Genomic DNA, 19,593 nt, shown 5'->3' on the forward strand with positions numbered 1-19,593 from the left:
TAAAATGAGCATAATAATTAACTTATCTTCAAATCTCGCTTCGATCAAACAGTAATATATCGATATATTTTAGATATTAATTGATACTAATATTGTTATTAATATTACGACATTATGAATTAATATTAAAACATTATTTATGGCGTTGTTTATTTGATAATTACGGGCTAATCTTCTTAAAATATTACTTTGTATCAATATTATTTTGCATCTGCGTGCTAAAAGGAACAAATATATTTGATTAATCGTCAATCCAAATTAAGTTCATTATTTTTATTCTTCATCATTTCATTAAGATAATAATTGTGATGATTAAACAATTATCCAATAAAAGCTCGTGTAGGATTTTGTAGTCGAGATGCAGTTTTGACAGATAACGTTAAAATAATTTTTAACGAGATTATAAATTTACTTTAATTATAACATTTTAACATTATTATAATGAGTTATCGATGCACGATTGTCCAAATTTATGACCGAAGATGATCAATAACAATCCGGTAAATATAATGGCCATTTACATACACGGTGATCTATAGTGACATGTACAAAAAAACTCAATGTTCGCACCAAGACTTTCTTCCCACATTTCCTCCCTTTCTCTATTTCCATTTTTCTTCGCGTAATTAATTTGTATGGGGGAAAGAAAAAAAGAAGGGGGAAAAGAAAAGCGAGAGCAGATGCGACATATTTTGCGACTTCTTTCTTTTCGTCGCGGTGTCTGAGGCGCGACGATTAGATAAGGCTCCGGTTCATAGTACGTCCGAGATGCAGACCTCATAAGAGACCGGGATGCTCGAGGCCCAGCCTCAGTTAAAGCTGCGTGTGCAAACCGACAATTAAGGACGGGACGAGTCGCCCTGAGTAACTTCTCCGCGATTGTTGTCAGCAACAGCATAGCGCCTTAATTTTCGTGTATGTTGTGTCATCTTGTCGCTTTCATCGCGCCTACATCCGTTTCTGACGACAGAGAAAGAGAGATAATTTTGTCTATCCGCGATCAGAGTACGATTGACTCTCGGGGAGAACTATCTCATCTTCCTCTTCCTTTGCTGAAATAACCGCGCGAGGCGGTTATTTTCCAAGACCTCTCGGTCTTGGGAAATATGAGTCCTGGATACAAGGATTTCTACCGATCGGCTGAACCCTTCGATTCGTCGTAACCCTCTCGGACGGGGTTTCCAAAAGCGAAACACCGAACGGGAAAAGATGCCCGCCTGCTCGAGCGAGAGCTCGTCCAGATTATGGTCCTCCAGCCCGCCGATGTCGCGAAGTAGCAGCGCGTCGCCGTCGCTACCCGGCACACCGTTATCCACATCGCCACCCCGGACGTCGCCCGTGTCCATGTTGAAGCGCACGGCGTCGAACGTGATCGTGTCGCCGTCCAACGCGCCGACCAGCCTCTCCAGGGCATCGTCGTTCTCGGGTATGTCGACGGTGATACTCTCCCAGAGACGACAGCAGCAACGGCAGCAGCAACAGTCGCTAGCGGCAGATAGTCGGAATGTCGAACGGAGCGGTTCCATACTGTCGAGGGTCATGTTTTGGTACCTCGGACTTCTATTGGGTCTACTTCGGGGTGTTTTCAACGTCGTCGGCTACGCGATCTGGGCGCCCGCTCTCTGGGCATCCGCTTGGGTCTGCTTGTTCTGGGTGGTTCTACAGCTGCCGCTGACCGCCCTCAAGTGGTTCATCACCTTGCTGCACACCCCGGCGTATGAGAGATCGCGCAACAAACGATGCGTGCTGATCAGTGGTGGTAGCACGGTACAGGCGGTGCATCTGGCGCGTAACTTCTACAAGGCCGGCGCCCGGGTGGTGGTGTGCGATCTCGAGGGCCTGTTCGGCCTGGCCAGATTCTCCACCGCCTGCTCCAAGTACTACACGATACCACGGCCCGGGTCCAGGAACGTCGTCGAGTACATAAAGGCGCTGAAAGATATCGTCCAGCGTGAACGGGTGGCTTATTATATACCGGTGAGCGCCGCTAGCACCGCATATTACGACGCCCTGGCGAAGCCGCACTTGGAGATCATGGGCTGCGAGTGCTTCGTGCCCGATGCCAGCCAGGTAACCGCGCTGGACGACCCGTTGGAGCTGCTACGTCGCTGTCGCATGCTCGGTCTTCCGACCCCGCAACATTTTCTGCTCCGATCGATGCAAGATCTGTCCGCGCTCTACGAGCGAAATGCATTCCGCACCGGCAGGTACATGATGCTGGCCGCCGGTCCCGCGGGAATGCGCGATCGCGCCAAGATTCTGTTACCACCTACTGTCAGGGAGTTCCGGAATCAGCAGCACGAGATCAGCGAGAGGCGACCGTGGGTGGTGATCCGCGACTCCAGCGGAGATCACTTCATCACCTGCACCACGCTCAAAGAGTCACGGATCGTGGCGAACGTGACCTGCCGGGTGGACGAGGACCGAGGCCTAATCCTCGAGGAACGTCCGGAGATCACGCGATGGCTCGAGCAGTTTTTCGCACGTTCCTTCGGCGGCAGGATCAACGGTCACATGAGCTTCCGGCTGGCGGTGTCGGAGGAGACGGGTGAGCTGGTGTCCATCGGCTGTCGCGTGGGCGTGAGCCTGCCCTACATCTGCTACACGGGGATACATCCGCGTTTGGTGTGGAAACCCTGCCGACATTTCTCCAGGCAGAATTCGGCGTTGGTGGGCACGTCGAGCCGGCAGTTGCTGCCCGATGCCGTGGCGAGTGCTCTCAAACAAACAGCCAACGAGATCGCACCCCATCTTCTAGGCACGGTGCTGGACAAGAGGGAGTCCCTCTTCGTGTATTGGGATCCGTTGCCTTATTGCGCCTACTATCATCTCCAATTGCCGTTCCGGCGTGTCGCGGAGGTTATCAGGACGCAGCATAATCCACCCCTAGCGGTGGTGCAATAGGACTCTCCCCTCAAACGGGAACTTCTCTTGTATTAAGATCTCTTCTATTTCGCCTACCTATTCGTAGCTGCTCTTTAGAAACGTTTCGCAAACGATCGTCAAGAGAGCTTACAATTTATCCTTATGCAATCAGGACTGATGCAATCAAGGGTTGAAGTGCAGCTATTATCTGGACCTCAACGTCGATCGCGTCTCCGAGAAGAAAATGTGCCAAAGAGGAGATCCGCGGACGAATCCCGGACGAGACCGTACTTATTTCTTTTTCGTGAGTAATTGTGTAGAGTGTGATATTATTTATTGGAGAACAATGTATCTGCGCGCAATGTCCGTGTTTCACACGCCGCTAATCGGCAAAGTCTCATCGGCAAAGAACTACGCATTTTTTTGTCACATTATTTTGCATCGCATTGTAACATATAAGTAAATATGAGACTCTAATATGATTACACGTATAGAGTGCGTGTGTGAAAGAAAAAGAGAGAGAGAAAGAGCGTATGCGTGTATATAATTTTATTTCTACTTGTTAATTAACGACTATAATATAAACATATAGTAATAATATACTTCGTTGAAGAGAGAAGGGAAGAAATACGGTAGTTTTGTGTCAATTCGAGAACTAGGAAGTAAAAACCTCGCAAGGGCGCGTTCTCCGACTCGTGCTCGAGAGTCACTGGGGAACCGGTGATCGCGTTCGTTCGGGGGGTCGCGGATTTGAACGAAAGTGAGCGAGTTAAAAATACGTACAAAGGTCAAGTTCGGCTCAAGTAATCGGCTTGAAAAAGAAAAAAAGAGGAGAAAAAAAGTGACGCGGCGCGCGGCGGCTCGTGCCGTGTGTGTTGCCACTCGAGCCTTTGCCTCGATTGGGGGAAGAAGCGCGATTGGACACACAGATGAAAAAAACATATGCTCTCTGCGGGTTGCACGCTATCAATACTGATTATACTAAACGGGAGACTTATGCACCGCGTGCGTGATTAATATATTCCTATCTCTCTGGTAGACTGGCGCAGCAATCGCCCGTACAATAACGGATGAAGGGGGAGAAGAGGATCCGATTCTTCGAGAAACCGGTTAACTCTAATATCTCATCTCTTTCCTATATATTTTACCGTAATCGCGCGGCTGCAATCATGAGAAGAATTATCCCGTCTTCGACTCAATTTGCTCAAATCACTACTGATCGAGTCGAAGATGCTAGGAGGTCACACCGATGTGTGAACATATTTTATATTTAAAACGACGCTTATCATCAAGTGCAAGTGTAAGAACTAGCGATATTCCGGAGAGGATAATCTTCGATCTTTTCATCTATCATCATTACCGAATTAAAATTGATCGCGATTTTTTCGTAAATACATAATAGCAAAGGCAATCGCTGACAGGACTATTTATAAACTATTGTGCACTCAGCTCAATAGGTGCCGGCGATATAAACGTTGCTTTTAACATTCACAACACTCGCCGAGCGAGAAACAGAGAGAGCGTGCTCGTTCACCAATACGATTGTTTGGTACATGTTTTGTAAATGCCAGCGCATAATCGATCGAAGTGGCTTAACCCTTCCGATATCGGTTCTTTCTTTTACATTACAAAAGCAAGAGGTATTTATATCGATAAGTTCGCGTTTATTTATATCGATAAAACGCGTTCCGATTTTTTTACGTTATGTTAAATCAGATTTAACGATCCTCATAATTGAAACATTATATTTCAGTACTTCACAATAAAACGAATGATTATTTATTACTTTTTCTATTCACGGCAAAACTTTTCGAATGTTCCTTAGGATCAAACACATCGAGATACATCCTAATGACATCGAAAGAATTAACAAGTAATAAGTTTGTCTAGATTATTGAATGTATTTCATCGCGTAATTTTCGATCATTTTGAAAGATCAGCTTTGAAGAGAGTGCTTCGAAATACTTCAAGAAAATGTAATCTATATTATTTCTCTAATGATAATATAATCCATATTGTCAGCCTTTCGTTAATAAATGTTCCAAAAAACATTGAACTATGTATGTACATATTTTTGTTATCCCTCAGTAAGGAGCTCAATAAGAAGACACTCATGCCAATTAATTACATATATATATGTGTGTGTGTATATTTTTTAAACATATTTTCGAGCATAAGATCTATTGCATTGCAATAAATTGGTAAATTAATATTGCAAACATCAGATACCTTTTATCCCTCACTATCTATTAAATTTATTACATTAACCAATGAAGAGATCAATGAACTAATTGGCATAAAGAAAATTACAAGAGGAAATAAAATAAAAATTCGTTTAAGCAGCATTTACTATTTCTTATATTATCATATATTTTTCGAGCCGTAAGATCTATCGCCTTGGTATACTGCAAATAGATATTAATAAACTTATAATACGGAGTATTTTTCAACGAAAAAGTAATTTTATAAAAATCCAGAGAGATTTTTGTCAAGCGTGCTATTATATTAAAGGAGCAATGACCAATGCACGTCATCGCGATCGTATCGTCGATCAGATCGATCGTTCGCTGAAAATCGCATTAATTGTTTGTTCGTGCTAACGAGCGCGACGTAATGCATCTTGCATATATCGAGGGCGTTTCGCTAACGAGTTACTGGCTGACTGGTGGAGCTTATAATCTCCTTACGACGCGATTGTACTCGTAAAGCTGTAAATAATGCCTCGCTATAGATGGAATGACCCGGGGGCAACACTGGCTGACGGACTTTGACAGCTCGGGGTCGCCGGTTCGTGAAGAGAGCGAGAGAGAGGGAGGAAGAGAGAGAGAGAGAAGTCAGTTCGCCAGGGTATTATCTGCCTTTCTTCTCCTTTTTTCACCTCTCTTTCCCTTTCTTCTTCGAAACTTACTATACTCATTGTCAGTCGCTTCTTTCTCCGAATAGACAGATATTCGCGTCAACGTCGCCGAACAATCAACTTTGCCACTAAATTAACTCTTAGTTAGTCGCCTTCAGTCTCGACTAATGTAACTGATCACGCGGGGTTACGACACCATTACATTTTTCATTACGTACACCACAGTTCTTGCTAAACAAGTTGGAAATTATAATAACCTTATCTAGTTTAATTTCAAGTGAATTTTTAATTAATATAGAATACATGAACATTAACACCTTGTTACGGCTCGATGCTCCTTTGTTGTAATTGATTTTTAATCTTGTGAGCTTTTATTTTTATATTCAAGTGAATAATTTTGCACTGTAAAATTTGTCAACAAAAGAAGCACGTGTTTACAACTTCGTTTTCCGCAGCTTATTCCTCGCACCTCAGCATTCAATACTATTGCACTTGGTCAGGAACCCATATATCCGATTAATATCTAATTTCAAGAATCTAATACTAAAGCCCCTTGCACAATAGGCCATAGCGATAGCGATAGCGACAGCGACAAAGTTGCTGACAAAGCTACAAGACTACGATCGACTGATAAGAATCATCGGGAATATCGATTTTCCAGCGATGATAAAAATAAATGGAAACAAACGAGTGGAAATGTTCACGTGTTAGCGGAAAAATTCGGTCTGATAAGACGCGATATGCAAAAGCTGTCTGGCGATAGTTTTATCGCTGATAATTCCTCCACAGTTTAGTGCCTCGGCGTAAAAAATCATGCTAAGAGAGATGAAAACGCGCCGAGTGCGCGACTGAAATATATAAGGGCACTAAACTGACATTAATATTTCGCGAAATACACAGAATTATCTTCGAAAACGAAAATTATCGGTAAGAGACTATATCTTCTAAAGTAGTATGAGTGTCTTGAAGGTGTCGCGAAGCTAATTTCAACTTTTATCCCTATTTAGGTGATATATTTCTGCAAGATAAATGAATAAGCATCATATCTTACAACTCCAATATGTTTAGGTAAGTATAATGTATAAGTTAAGGAAAAATCATCTCAGAAAGTGAATATTTTACGATATTATTTTATTTATATATATTCTACTCAAATATTCTATCACGTAAAATACGATAAATCGCGCGAAATATTCACTTTCTAATGAGCTTGCCATATATATAAACAGAGATGAAAATAAAAGACTTTAGTCAGCTCATCTCGTTTTTCACTAAACAAGGACAAAAGTCGGAGATTCGGACAACGGCGGCAATAAAGTGTGTAACGCAGACATATCATGCGATAATATTGAAATGCAGTTCCTTGACGACGGCTAGTAAAATAAATCAATATACGCCGGTACCCTTCCTTCATTTTTTACTCTCCCTCAGGAGAGGCACGCGATAAAAGCGTCTATCTTTCCCATAAACTTAGCTAGCCGACCTCTCATTCAGGGAGGCGGTGATGCGCCTCCGTTTCTACTTAAGACGAACATAATATCCCTGACATAATAACGATGACTCTGCCTCCGATATAATAGCGATAATAACGATCGCCCCGGCCAAGTCGATCTCGCTGTAATGAAGCCTAAAGTAAAAGGACTTAAAAGCCGCTAACTTGGTTTAGCAGCGTAGAGAACAAGAAGTAAAGTCATTTCCTTAGGCAACGTGAATCGCGTGGTTCCAGGCACGGCGTTGTGGGAACCGATTCACCTGGCTCACCTGGCTGACATAGCGATGGTCTGGTTACTGCCAGCCAGTTATCTCTCGCCGCTATTCGCTGACTGCAATATTTTACAATTCAATACCCCTTTCTTCGGAACTTGAAGCTTCACTTTTTACGCCGTCTAGACCAAAAAGAGCACTTGTTACACCAAAGACACGCTCTATGTAGGATACGATTAACCGTCAGTTTTTGTATGCAAATCTACTTTCGCTAAATCTTTTAACGTTATTTAAAGGACAGGCGACACAATAGCAAAGTGTTTTATGGTGAGCTTTGGGACGTTTGTTGCTTAGAGATTACAGATAATTGTTAAGCAGTAAATGAATACTTTGTCGTGAATATTTTTCTTTTTTACTGAGACTCATCGGAAAGTTTTTCCCCATATTAGCTTCTCATTTTCTACGATAGACAGGAAACTATCCTACATAACTCCATGAATCACGATCGACCGTCAAGGAAAGAAAATAGTGTTATATATAAATAAGTTTATAAGAATAATTTAGTTTTAAGCACCTATAGAGTTCAATAATTATTACATAATTAGTTATGTAAGTAAAATCGCAGTTGCATTGCATGCAAACAGATCTATAACAGTCGGAGCTACTCTCTCGTATAGCTTCACGAATTTGTTAAACAGATAAGAGGCTGTTTTACACAAACAGAATAAATATAACCGAGGTGCGATACGCATTGCAGAAATGACGCCGTCAGCGGGGTCAGGGTTGGCAAAGTTGATTTTGCGTGATGCCGGTTAATGATTACATCGAGCGCGGTATTGTATGCAGTCATGTACTTGACAGTATCGAGAAATTCGGTTAAAAAAAAATTGTAGAACGTAATCGAAACGGAACGTCTTCCATGCACGCTTTTTCAAACAATTGCGGAAACGTGTTCTTGGAGGAAAGAGCATCGAGTCGCAAAATATAAAAACGCGAACGCGGAATTCTCGTTACCGTTTTCAAATTCTAGGATTTCAACTGACGATCCGTAAGTCAAGTGACAGTTTGCTTCGAATTCTGAGAAGACTGTATGAAAATTTTCAGGCAATGTCGGATATATATGCGCTTGTATGCCTAACTCGTTTAACCGCCAACCCATGACGCATTTTTCTTGCAATTCTCGGGCACCCGGGATTTACGATGCACACATCCGATTTCGATGTGCGTTGCGTAACGGAGAAGAGGCCACCCGAGGCTCGTCGATTGCCCGTCCGCTCTTCTCGAAACAACACGGCCGGAGCGAGCGGGCAGGCGGATATACGATACCGACATTGTATCTAATCTCCTCTGCAACGCGACGAGCAAATACAATATTCCAGAAGGCGATACTTTCGGCGCGTATCGACATACCGGCTATTTGACCGTTCGTTCAGTTAGTGCTATCCGGAGTCTCGTCGCTCGACAATAAACCACCGTCTTTCTACGAAAATATCTGAAAGAATCGCGCAAGAGTGAAGAACATCGTACGTTATAATTTTCTCTCTTTCTTTCCTTCATTTTTTTCCTCGACAGTCGATATCTCTAATTCGGTTGGTATTCTTTTGACGCGGCGCATCATCCTTGGCGAAGGAAGTCGAGGATCAAGAGGAGATATGCGGTTCCGATCGCCAGCATTTTTACTCCTCTGCGTCGTTTCGCTCGCGACGGCGCAGGAAATCAGCGAGTGTCGACAGGATGCCGACGACGAGCTGATCTGGGAATATGACGTCAGGAGACCGCACCGAACTGGTGGTTATCAAGTGCGTTTACGATCATATCGGAAATCGTGTCCTGTTAATTGTACCTTTCGGATCTAGATCCACTTGTTGACAGTTATCTTAATCCATTCACGAAGGTTTCTCGATTGTAACTAGGAGGTAGAGGCGGATTACGGACCGACGGACGCGAGAATTACGTGCATACGTTTCAACTCGCTGTCCGATGATGATAACGGCGCAGCATGGGTCACCGCCGGCGGAATCGGTCACGACTTCGTCAAACTCAAGTTCAGGTCGAAGTACTCGCGAGGGCTCCACTACAGAGTCCTGGTTTATGGACGGCCCACCCTGAGAAGAGGTTCACCATAGCGTCTTTGATGGCTATCCTCATAAATTCTTGGTGTCTCGCATTAGTACTTAATTCCTCATGTTTGGATGCGTAATACATTATATCTTTCTAAGTTCTCAATTCTTTCTTTAATACTGTTAAATCTATCATATGTAGTAGTGCGGTAAAGCCATATGTATGTCTCAATGGAGAGATTAAACATCACGCGCTTCCGCATCTGTCGATACTCACAAATCCGCCCACTTAAATATATTTACAATCCACGTTGTCTCGGTTTTCATCCGGAGCGGCGTGTCGCACGAATTTTCGACACTGACATCCGCGTAATAAATCTGTAGATAGATTTACCACCGTTGTAATTCAGGACGTTAACCCGTCGCGTGTCCCGATAATACTGACAGAAATGGAACCGCCTCCTGACAGGAAATAGAGCCTCCTCCGATAGTAAATCTATCTCCTATCATTTTAAGGTTTTACTTCTGACAAGAATAATAAAAATATAAACTCAAGCAATTAGCCGCACATTTTTCTAATTTACAATGTTCGTTCTCTGCTTCGCGTAATTAGGCGAGAGTAGATTTAGTCTCGCGCATGTGATAACGTAATAAATCTTCCTACACGTAAAACATCCCTTAAGGAGGTTGTCTCTTAAGGAGAATCTTTAATTTCAGAAAGAAAAAGTTAATTCTGAAAATTGGAAAATTAATTTTTATGGTCCGTAATCAAAAGACAATGGTGGGAGTTAATATATCATTTCACAAGTTGAAAACTTAGTTTTGCCAGGAATTGATGGGAGGGGAGGGATTATCGTATTCCGAATGCACGGTACCATGTAACCTATATATCCCTTGTGGGTCAAATTCCGAAAACAAGCTGACGTGACCACAGCGATAAGCAGAACCCGCGTCGGGTTCCACGTGGAAAGGCGCGGGGACGATTCTCCAGATTGGAAAAGCTTAATACGAGCCAACTCCCCAGAGAGGGGTGTACCATTCGCGGATTGCCTCCATCGACAAGTTTCGAAAGAAATATATTTTCCCTGCGTGCAGGAAATAATTACGTGATCGAACATGCGAAACGATATCCGTTCCTTCGGGCAATTACACGAAAAGAAAGTTTTGATCAGCTAGTCCGGGTAGGCGAGCACGTCGAGCGGTATCCGGAAGACAGAAGGATTACCTGTTCATCGGGATATTCGAAGACATTTTCGATATCTATTTATTCCTTATACTTTGCAATTGAATTCTCTCATTTTACGAGCGACAGCTTTAAAATAATTAAAAGCTTACTTAAAGACAATTTTTTACCGAAAGAAAAAGAAAGGCAGAGAGGCAAAAAAAAACATGTAATTATGCGAGCAAAGTTGAAATTTTATGTTAATTATTATATATAAGTTATTATTATTAATTAGTGTTAATTACGTGTCTTCTATGAGTATAAAAATGATCATATTCTACAATCATAATGCTGTAAAACATATATTAAATATATAAATATATGTTCTAAAAATTATCGGTACTTTTTTCCATTTCTTGCCTTAATCCCTTATATGTCAATAAAGAAAAAAAAATATTATAAATAACAATTTTCGATCACAAATAACAAACGTTCATTCATCACGTCTATCATTATATATGACTTTAACTTATTTATTTGTAATCTTTTTAAAATTATTTGAAATTTTCATATCCTTTTAAAGCGATCGATATGCAGTTACAATCACAAAACTGATAAGATATCAAGTTGAACGTTCTGTCCGTTTACGCGTAACCAGGTAGCAAATTTCGACTTCTCCCGGCTCTAATGTTCACACCACGTCTACATTGCTCAGCCCTCGTTCACCGCGTACGCGGGGGGATACATGTGCCGGGACACCCTCGCGTACGGCACCCCCGTCCCCGTTGACTTGCGGGAACCGCGTTCAGGCGTTCGTGGGCGCCGCGCGCGGCACGCGATCCCGCCACCCGCGGTGGGATCCCCTGCGGGAACAAGACGGCAGAAGCGTCGCGACGCCGATTCGTCGACGGCGCCTCAGTGAAGTCCAGCCGTCCGTGGCGAACGCAAGCGACCGCACCCCCGCTGTTAGCCCCTGAGAAGCCCTGAGGAAACCGTACCGCCGCCAGCTGTCCTCCCTCGTCGCCGAAGAAAGCACTAGCATCCAACTTCTTTTGCGAGAAATCATCGTGACACCAATTCGAACATCGAAATATCCTTTAAAGATGCCGCGGGTGAGTTGTACTAATGGTTCTTTTATCTTTTGGCATCAACTGTTATTAATATATATTTTTTATTAATTATTAATTATGTATTAATAATTTTTAATAATATTTTCCAATAAAGAATACTCTGAAGCTTTCTAGGTCAAGATGTTATTGAATATATAAATAAGTTATTGAATTGTCAAAGAGAGATCTGTTGTTTTAGATTTTTATATGTTTCTGCATTTGAAATAAAAAAAATAAGCGTGTTTTCTCAGGTTTCAAGAGAAGTGTGACGAAATAAGTAGGTAGCAGAAAGCGCAATTAAAATCGATTACCGTCTTTTATTATACATTGTAATAATACCTGCTTTTATAAAGCATTATGTTGTAGAAATTAACAAGGAAATGCTGAACCTTTTGACATTTAAACAATTGCATTTGTCACGAAGTAAATAAAATAATTCTATTTTTTCATAATTATACACATCTATATTTTTAATAACTACGTTCGTAATTTCGTTAGTATTAACACGATATAGCATTTCATGTTTTCCAAGTTTCTATCTAGATTGAACCGTCTGATCTAAAGACAATTGAACCCTCGATTAAACATGGATTTCCAATGCCTAATTACGTACGCCATCCTTATCGCGCAATTGATCGACCAAGTCTTCAAACAAGCGGTTAGTCCTGTAAGGTTCAGTTAAGCGCTCGCTGAGAGCGTAGAAATGAAATCGTTAGCAACATCGGTTAACTAGTTCCACGCCAGCGAGAGTTGATTGACTCCTTTCATTATCTCGAACCGCACAAACACTGGTGGTATGGAGAAGAGATCCTATTACTGTCTGATTCCCTCACGATTCAACTAATATAAGAACGTAAAATCTAATTAATTATAAAACTTTGATTAATAAAATAATTATATATATTTTTATTGCCTATTCTTCGAGATTTTATATTCTTCGCGTGTAGTGTGAAAAATAATTCTTATATTTATTCGTTTGTACAATGTACAAATGTGAAAGAATACTTTTTTAGTACTATTTTCTTTAAATTGACAATATTTAAAAAAAGTTGAAGTAGATTTTTGGAGTTTCTTCAAAGGAGCAATTTTTTCCTAAATGAAAAAAAGTATTGTAATCAACAAAAATTATAATTAATAAAAATTAATAGGTAATTTCATTTTCAATTATTAAAATTTTAAACTTTTTTGATCCGATGATAAATGTTGGTGCAAATCTTTAATAATATCCTTGATCGTAAAATCGAGAGTGACCACTGGGCAGTTTTACAGAGTATGACGCATTCGTTGTGAAGAGGGGTGTCGACGTAAAATCATAATAATCTATTCATGAACTGGGGTTCATTCTGTCATGTGTTGCAACCTCATTCACCAGTTACATATGTATTTGCTACATATGTTCTCGATACATCATACATGCTACATGCACGAGATAAAAATGTTTTTAGAAACGTATTCCACACTTAGCGCACAATTCTCAGCACTTGCTAAAAGCTAAGCGCATCTGCTCTGTGCCTATTTTTTATTGGACAAATAAATTAAATATTTACGCGTCGTGTCATATTTAGCGAAGATTCTTTATTGGGCAAAGACACATATATGATTCTTTTTTCTTCCTCGATCGTTACAACATCATCATTGATGAGTCTCGCAATTAAATACGAATCTTTCGAAAAAACGGGCCTCAAATCATGTTTCATTTTCTATAATAATAAAGCAAATGCGCATATGTCGTACATTGCGTGGTATTTACTCACATGCGTATACTACACGAAATGCAAACCCAATTGCGCACTTTAACACGCGTGCACTGACACACTCAGCACGGTGTGAGAAGCTCGATCGATATGACAACATACGCGACAAGGTATACAATATTCTCTGTAACACCGTTTTTTTTCGAGGGTTTTGCAGGACTCCAATAAGCCGATCTCATTGTAAGAATTTCTTTCGCAATCGAAATCGCACAGACTTTTATAAATATCGGATGCGCTTTAGTTTGAATCGCAAAATACGTTATCTGCATATATCCGTGATTTGCATAATTTCGAAAATGCTGCGGTTTACAGATCACTGCGGGCAATGTCCATCATCGTTATATAAATTGTATCAATTGCGCTGATGCAACATTTCAATCAACATTCAAGTCAAATAAACAAAAATGTTTAATTTTATATACACACATGCACACGTATATTTACATATACACAGAATGATGTCTAATTCATATTTTTTTTATTATTTTTAATTTCTTACGATTTCTTATTTTCACGATTAATCATGTGATGTCATTTTAGCACATTAGACTTCGGATTTTAATCACTGGACATTGACCACGAGTAATTTCCGCGTATAAGAAGTGAAGAAACAGTTTAGCTTTTCCCCTTTTTTTCTCATTTATTCGGGACTTTACGTCGGAATGACGAAATTGTGCCGATAGTGCAGCAAAATCCGCAAATAAACGAATGAAATCGATTATAACGGCACTGGATAAAAATCGAAGTCATTAATAGAAGTGCTTTGAAATGTTATTAGAAAATCCAAAAGCGCGGTTATCGTAAGGACACTGTGTAACAAAATCACGTTTCGCGCACGATACATCTAACATATGCAGCATAGACATTTTCCGTAATCTCTTATTTTTTCCTTCGGTACAGCAAGCGATAGCAATGCCATCGCAAAATGTTTTGGAATATGTACGAAGATTACTAAGTTCTCTAAGAGCATGTCTCGGTTTTATAATAATATATGATGATCTCTTAATGAAGTTCGTGACACATTTACGATAACGTGAAACAAGAATTGGTGCAATCTGCACATGATCAAGGGCAAAGATAGGCCATCCATTACAAAACTGTCGCGAATGTCCGCATGTCGATGTGAATTCTCTCACGTTGCGATGCGGACGTAGGCCATTATCCCGGCCCGTTCGCGTATTATCTATACTTTCCTCATGCTCGATCAAGAGAAACTAACCAAACTAGCCGAAATCAGCGCTTTCCGATTCGTGCACAACAGAGCTACGTGACTTTCGTCGAGGCCTTCGGCCTTCACATTTTTTTACGTGAAATTTCTCGGTATCGCATTCTCGACTTTGTCCCGTCTCGACGGAAACGGAAAGGGAACAAGAGTGAACGGGAAAAAAAGAGGAAGGAGAAGGAGAACATAGACGCATGCATGGACTCCACCATTCTGTTAAAAATCCATACACACTTCTCCAAAGGCGTGTTTATCGGGTCGCGGGATGGAACGAGAAGACCGAGAGAAAGAGGGAAAAGACGATACGGTCTCGCTGACCCACGAAGCCATATAGTCTGTAAAAACTTATACTTGTCAGCTAGATACGGGCAGGCAGACACGGCTCGATCCGCCTCGATTGCTGCCCCTCGATGAGACCTCGGCGACATAAATTCCTTGACAGAAAAAAAAACAGAAACAGATTCCGTAACAAAGTTGGAATTACACACGTATATTTCTCGCGTTGAAGCGACCTTCCTACGACGCGGCTATCAATCGGCACGAGGGCTGCGAGTGATCGGACTCAAAAACCGATATTTTTTTGCGTATCTTTCTCTTTTTCGTAAAAAAATGCTATTGCCTACGAGATACCGCCTATCATGAGACACATAATAAATGAAGACGCCTCTCCAGTCTGGGTCGCTATTGATACCGAAACAAAGTTTTGCACTTTGAATCTGACATTTCCGCACTTCATTTGTCACTCGTGACAAATACGATTATCTGAAATTATTGTTGATCTCAAAGTCCAATGTTAAACTACGTTCCGCACGACATGTGCGCCTCCAATAAACGGGAGCTAAACGATGGGACATGTTTTATAATTGTTCATATTTATATCAGTCAGCGATATAAGGGAGTGCCGAAAAGAGATATTTACGCGTTTTCTTCTGAAATAACCATGCGAGGAGAGAAACCGTCGCTGCAAAACACTCTACTCGAAGTTATCTCGATCTTGTAATACGATGACTTTTAACAACTTTAAACGATCATAATTAGATTGTCCTCAACATCGTTAGGTAAATCGAAAGAAGAGCCGAAATTCCCTCTCATTTTCCACGGTCTTTCCCAGAGAAGTTGAATCCCCCTTTCGGGGCAAAGCGTTTTAACTCGAGTACGGCACGAGTCCGTGTCTAATTTTTTTGTCTTCCCTACGAAGGGCCTTTAGTATCTGGCATCTGAGCGAATGGGAAGTTGAAGAAGCTCGAGCCCACTGCCAGGCACTGAATGGCACCAATCGATATATGCCCAACCTGGTCCGCCAGGATATCACTGGCGAATATATACCGCCGGCTCGACTTCCCGTACGAAGACACTTCCACTGTACGACTTTAAGTTGTCACGATGGCTTAAATGTACCGCGTGAACCGGCGAAACATTACAGTCTCCACATATGAGTAACGTCACCCTCGAATGGACTTTGTCCTACGGATCGAAGCCTAATGATTTCTGCGTGTTCATCCTAGATTGTAGTTTTCGAAGCGTTCAGTAACCTGGCGCGAATATCAATCGCACGTCACTGTTTTATGTATTATCGTTTGCGTCATGGAAAGACGTTTGAACACATCTTGGTAAACATTTTTCTCACGCGAAAGCTGTATCAAGTTTCCAAATCACAGAAAATCTTTTGAAGACTGCGTCTCCACAACGGGCACGTAAAATCTATTGAACCCTCGACGATTATTAGAGGTTGCCTTAAATGCCATTAAAATTTACGATATCCCGTCATGGACAATGATTTATTTAGAACAATGCTGAGAAAGGCACGAAGGGTGAAGTCGATCGATTCGATTCTATGGGTAGATCTTACGACGTACGGTTCCGCAGCCATTTATTCGCGCGATCGTACACGGTTACCAACACCTCATGAGAATTTAGCAGCTGGGTTAACAACTGCCGCGAGATAAACCGCAGGTCCGGTTCATGCATTAACATCGCGTTCCACCGCTACTAATATATACATTCCAAACCGTTGTAATGATCATAAAGCGGACGTCTGCCTTGACAAACTATACAATTGTCTGATAATTAACAATGATCACTGACATTATCAAAACTATACGTTCTTGCCATGCATTCTTTTTACCTATTATTAATATTATACTCCGAATTGCAAGCATTGCAATAGCATGAAATTAATTAATTTAAAGCAAAATTTGATCAATTATAATATCAAGAAACACGATTATTTAATTTACGCCGCATAATATTAATTTTGTGTATTTCATTCTCGAGTTAATTCCTACATATGTTTTACATGCACTATGACCAACGCGTGTGAAAGCTAAAAAAATAAATTTGACATTATCTCGGCAATGTGTTCACCCAAAAACGATTGAGATATAAGATGCAATAGCGGAGACAAAACACAGAAAATATATAGAACTACTTCGCCAATTTGTTTCGTCTTCGTATTACGATAATGGCGTATTTTGATAGCAAAGACTGCCTTCGTGCTGCAATCAATAAATAAGCTGATATCGTAACTATAAATGTGTTAAAATACATGTCGGCGGTCACGGGTTCAACTATTAGGAGCTGATAACGATCTACAAGCGAAAAAAATCAAACCGAACGGATGCAGATTAGTCCTGTTGCGTTTTATCAGCTTAATTAGTCTTAATCTATTCAAAATATTCTCAAATGAGAAAACAATTCTACAGTCAAGGTCAATTACAATTACGACGATAAGCTCGAACTCGTAATTTGTTAAAAATTCAGAAAAATATCAATTACAGAATTCTCCGTAAAAGATGCGTCAAATACGTAGGAAATATTTGAAATAATACTTAGAAGATAAATTGTGCAGTTTTCGATTAAAGCAAAAATATGAAATAGCGCGCTATTCAAATTAATAGAATAGTATATTGTGCACCAAGGGGCGAAAGTAACGTTTTTCAGACGAGTGTGAAGTTTGCCGTCCGAGTCAAAGGCGAGGGCGGCAAATCACACGAGTCTGAAAAAGCTTCCGCCCCGAGGTGCACACGATATTTTTCACAATATCTTTATGGAAAGTTCGACTTCAAGAAGCATTTCAGCTATATTGCAATAATTTTATGACGTTGTTGCAATATAGTTGAAATGTTTCTTGACCTTTCTCGCTTAATCGGAATGTAATTGCTGAAAAGAATTGAAAATTATTCCCTACCTACGTTTTAACTAAGTCCCTACCTACGCTTATTTCTCCACGCTTCCCTACGCTAAAACTCACCGACCCTGATGTGCAGCAGCGGAGCTGTATCTGCAACGTTGCTACGATGATTCTGTAACAATCAAACATACAATCCAAATTAAAGCAGAAAAGAAAGGAGACAGTCAGTATTTCGAAAAATAATTACCGAACGTAAAACACCGAATTCTATATTTTAATTCGTTAAACACAAGAATTTTAAATAGAATTTTAAAAATTAAATTCTTTTTTAATTTCTACTCTCAGGCTAACTTTACTATTCGATTGAAAAACCGATTGGTTAAACTATCCGCGAAAAACACAATATGTATAAACCAATTATATTTACCGCATGTTGTTCCGCCGGCGCCTGATGCTTCTCCCAGGCCTCCACTTTCTTTCACGCTGCTCGGGGTGTCCCTCGTGTTTCCTCGATGCCAAGCTGATGCTCCTTCCTGCGCGCGCGCGTGGATATGTTCTGTAACATAAAAATAAACAAATCGATTAAATAATTGTCACGCGCATCGAACATCTTATTCGTTATTCCGATTAATGTTTTCCTAAATTACTTCTTCGAAAAAAGTCTCTACGTTAGAATCAACTTGAATCAAATTTTTCGATTTATTTCTTTTTACTAATTTATATTTCGAAACACGGTTTAATGTAGCAACTAAATAAAAACAAACGAAAAAAGAGATTCTATAATATCTTTAGAAAAAATAAAAAATAACACTTACCAGAAGTATTAGTACGCCGATGCCCGATGCCTCTCCTAGGCCTCCACCTCCTCTCAGGCTGCTCGAGATGGCCATCGTGTTTTCTCGATGCAAAGCTGATGGTCCTTCCAGCGTGGATATTTTCTGTAACATAAAAATAACCGAATCGATTAAATAATTGTCACGCGGATTGAACATTTTATTCGTTATTCAGATTAATACACATTCAATTTACTTCTTCGCAAAAAGGTCTCTACGTTAGAATCAACTTGAATCAAATTTTTCAAATTATTTCTTTTTACTAATTTATATTTTAAAACACGGTTTAATGTAGCAACTAAATAAAAACAAACGAAAAAAGAGATTCTATAATATCTTTAGAAAAAATAAAAAATAACACTTACCAGAAGTGTTAGTACGCCGATGCCCGATGCCTATCCTAGGCCTCCTCCTCCTCTCAGGCTGCTCGGGATATCAGGTTCGCAGGATTCCCTCGCTGCTCCGATGTCACCTTCTGCGTCGTTATTTTTTGAAATATTCAAATGAACGATTCGATTAAGTAAAGACAGAAGAGATAGAACATTGTTGGACATAAGTGACATAGTACGTAAAAATCAGTTACACTCACCACTTTCTTTCCTGCTGTTCCGGCCGCAAAATCCACCACCACCTCCGGGTCAGATAAGAGTCTTGAGCCACATTGAGACTCGTGGCAATGCAGTGTGACTTCATCCATTAAGCAAAAAAAGTCAAGAAGCCATTTCGGCTATATTGCATTAATTTTACGACGTTGTTGCAATATAGTCGAAATGTTTCTTGACCTTTCTCGCTTAATAGAAATGTAATTGCTGAAAGGAATTAAAAATTGTTCTCTTTTTTTTTTTTTTTTTTTAACGTGGTGGAAATCTTCGAAAGACACCCTCGCCCTGTGGTAGG

The 19,593-nt window shown here is 40.7% G+C and overlaps 2 protein-coding genes and 2 long non-coding RNA genes across 6 annotated transcripts in view; 1 reads left to right on the top strand and 3 right to left on the bottom strand.

Annotated features, from left to right (window-relative positions):
• The window catches only part of Rplp2 (ribosomal protein LP2), a 103,346-nt gene that overhangs the window by 63,079 nt on the left and 20,674 nt on the right, over window positions 1-19,593 (bottom strand). The window lies entirely within an intron of this gene.
• Window positions 460-4,921, top strand: LOC139818921 (uncharacterized). Its single transcript, XM_071787961.1, has one exon. The coding sequence runs from the start codon at window positions 1,210-1,212 to the stop codon at window positions 2,902-2,904; it is 1,695 nt and encodes a 564-aa protein (XP_071644062.1). The 5' UTR covers window positions 460-1,209; the 3' UTR covers window positions 2,905-4,921.
• On the bottom strand, window positions 12,055-16,470 carry LOC139818937 (uncharacterized). The gene is made up of 2 exons (XR_011733559.1): window positions 13,512-16,470; window positions 12,055-12,597 (listed from the first exon to the last, which is right to left on the bottom strand). It is a non-coding gene; the product is annotated as an uncharacterized lncRNA (long non-coding RNA).
• On the bottom strand, window positions 18,703-19,575 carry LOC139819572 (uncharacterized). The gene is made up of 3 exons (XR_011733772.1): window positions 19,286-19,575; window positions 19,062-19,171; window positions 18,703-18,801 (listed from the first exon to the last, which is right to left on the bottom strand). It is a non-coding gene; the product is annotated as an uncharacterized lncRNA (long non-coding RNA).

This window comes from Temnothorax longispinosus, chromosome 9, assembly GCF_030848805.1.
Source record: "Temnothorax longispinosus isolate EJ_2023e chromosome 9, Tlon_JGU_v1, whole genome shotgun sequence".
NCBI classification, from domain to species: domain Eukaryota; kingdom Metazoa; phylum Arthropoda; class Insecta; order Hymenoptera; family Formicidae; genus Temnothorax; species Temnothorax longispinosus.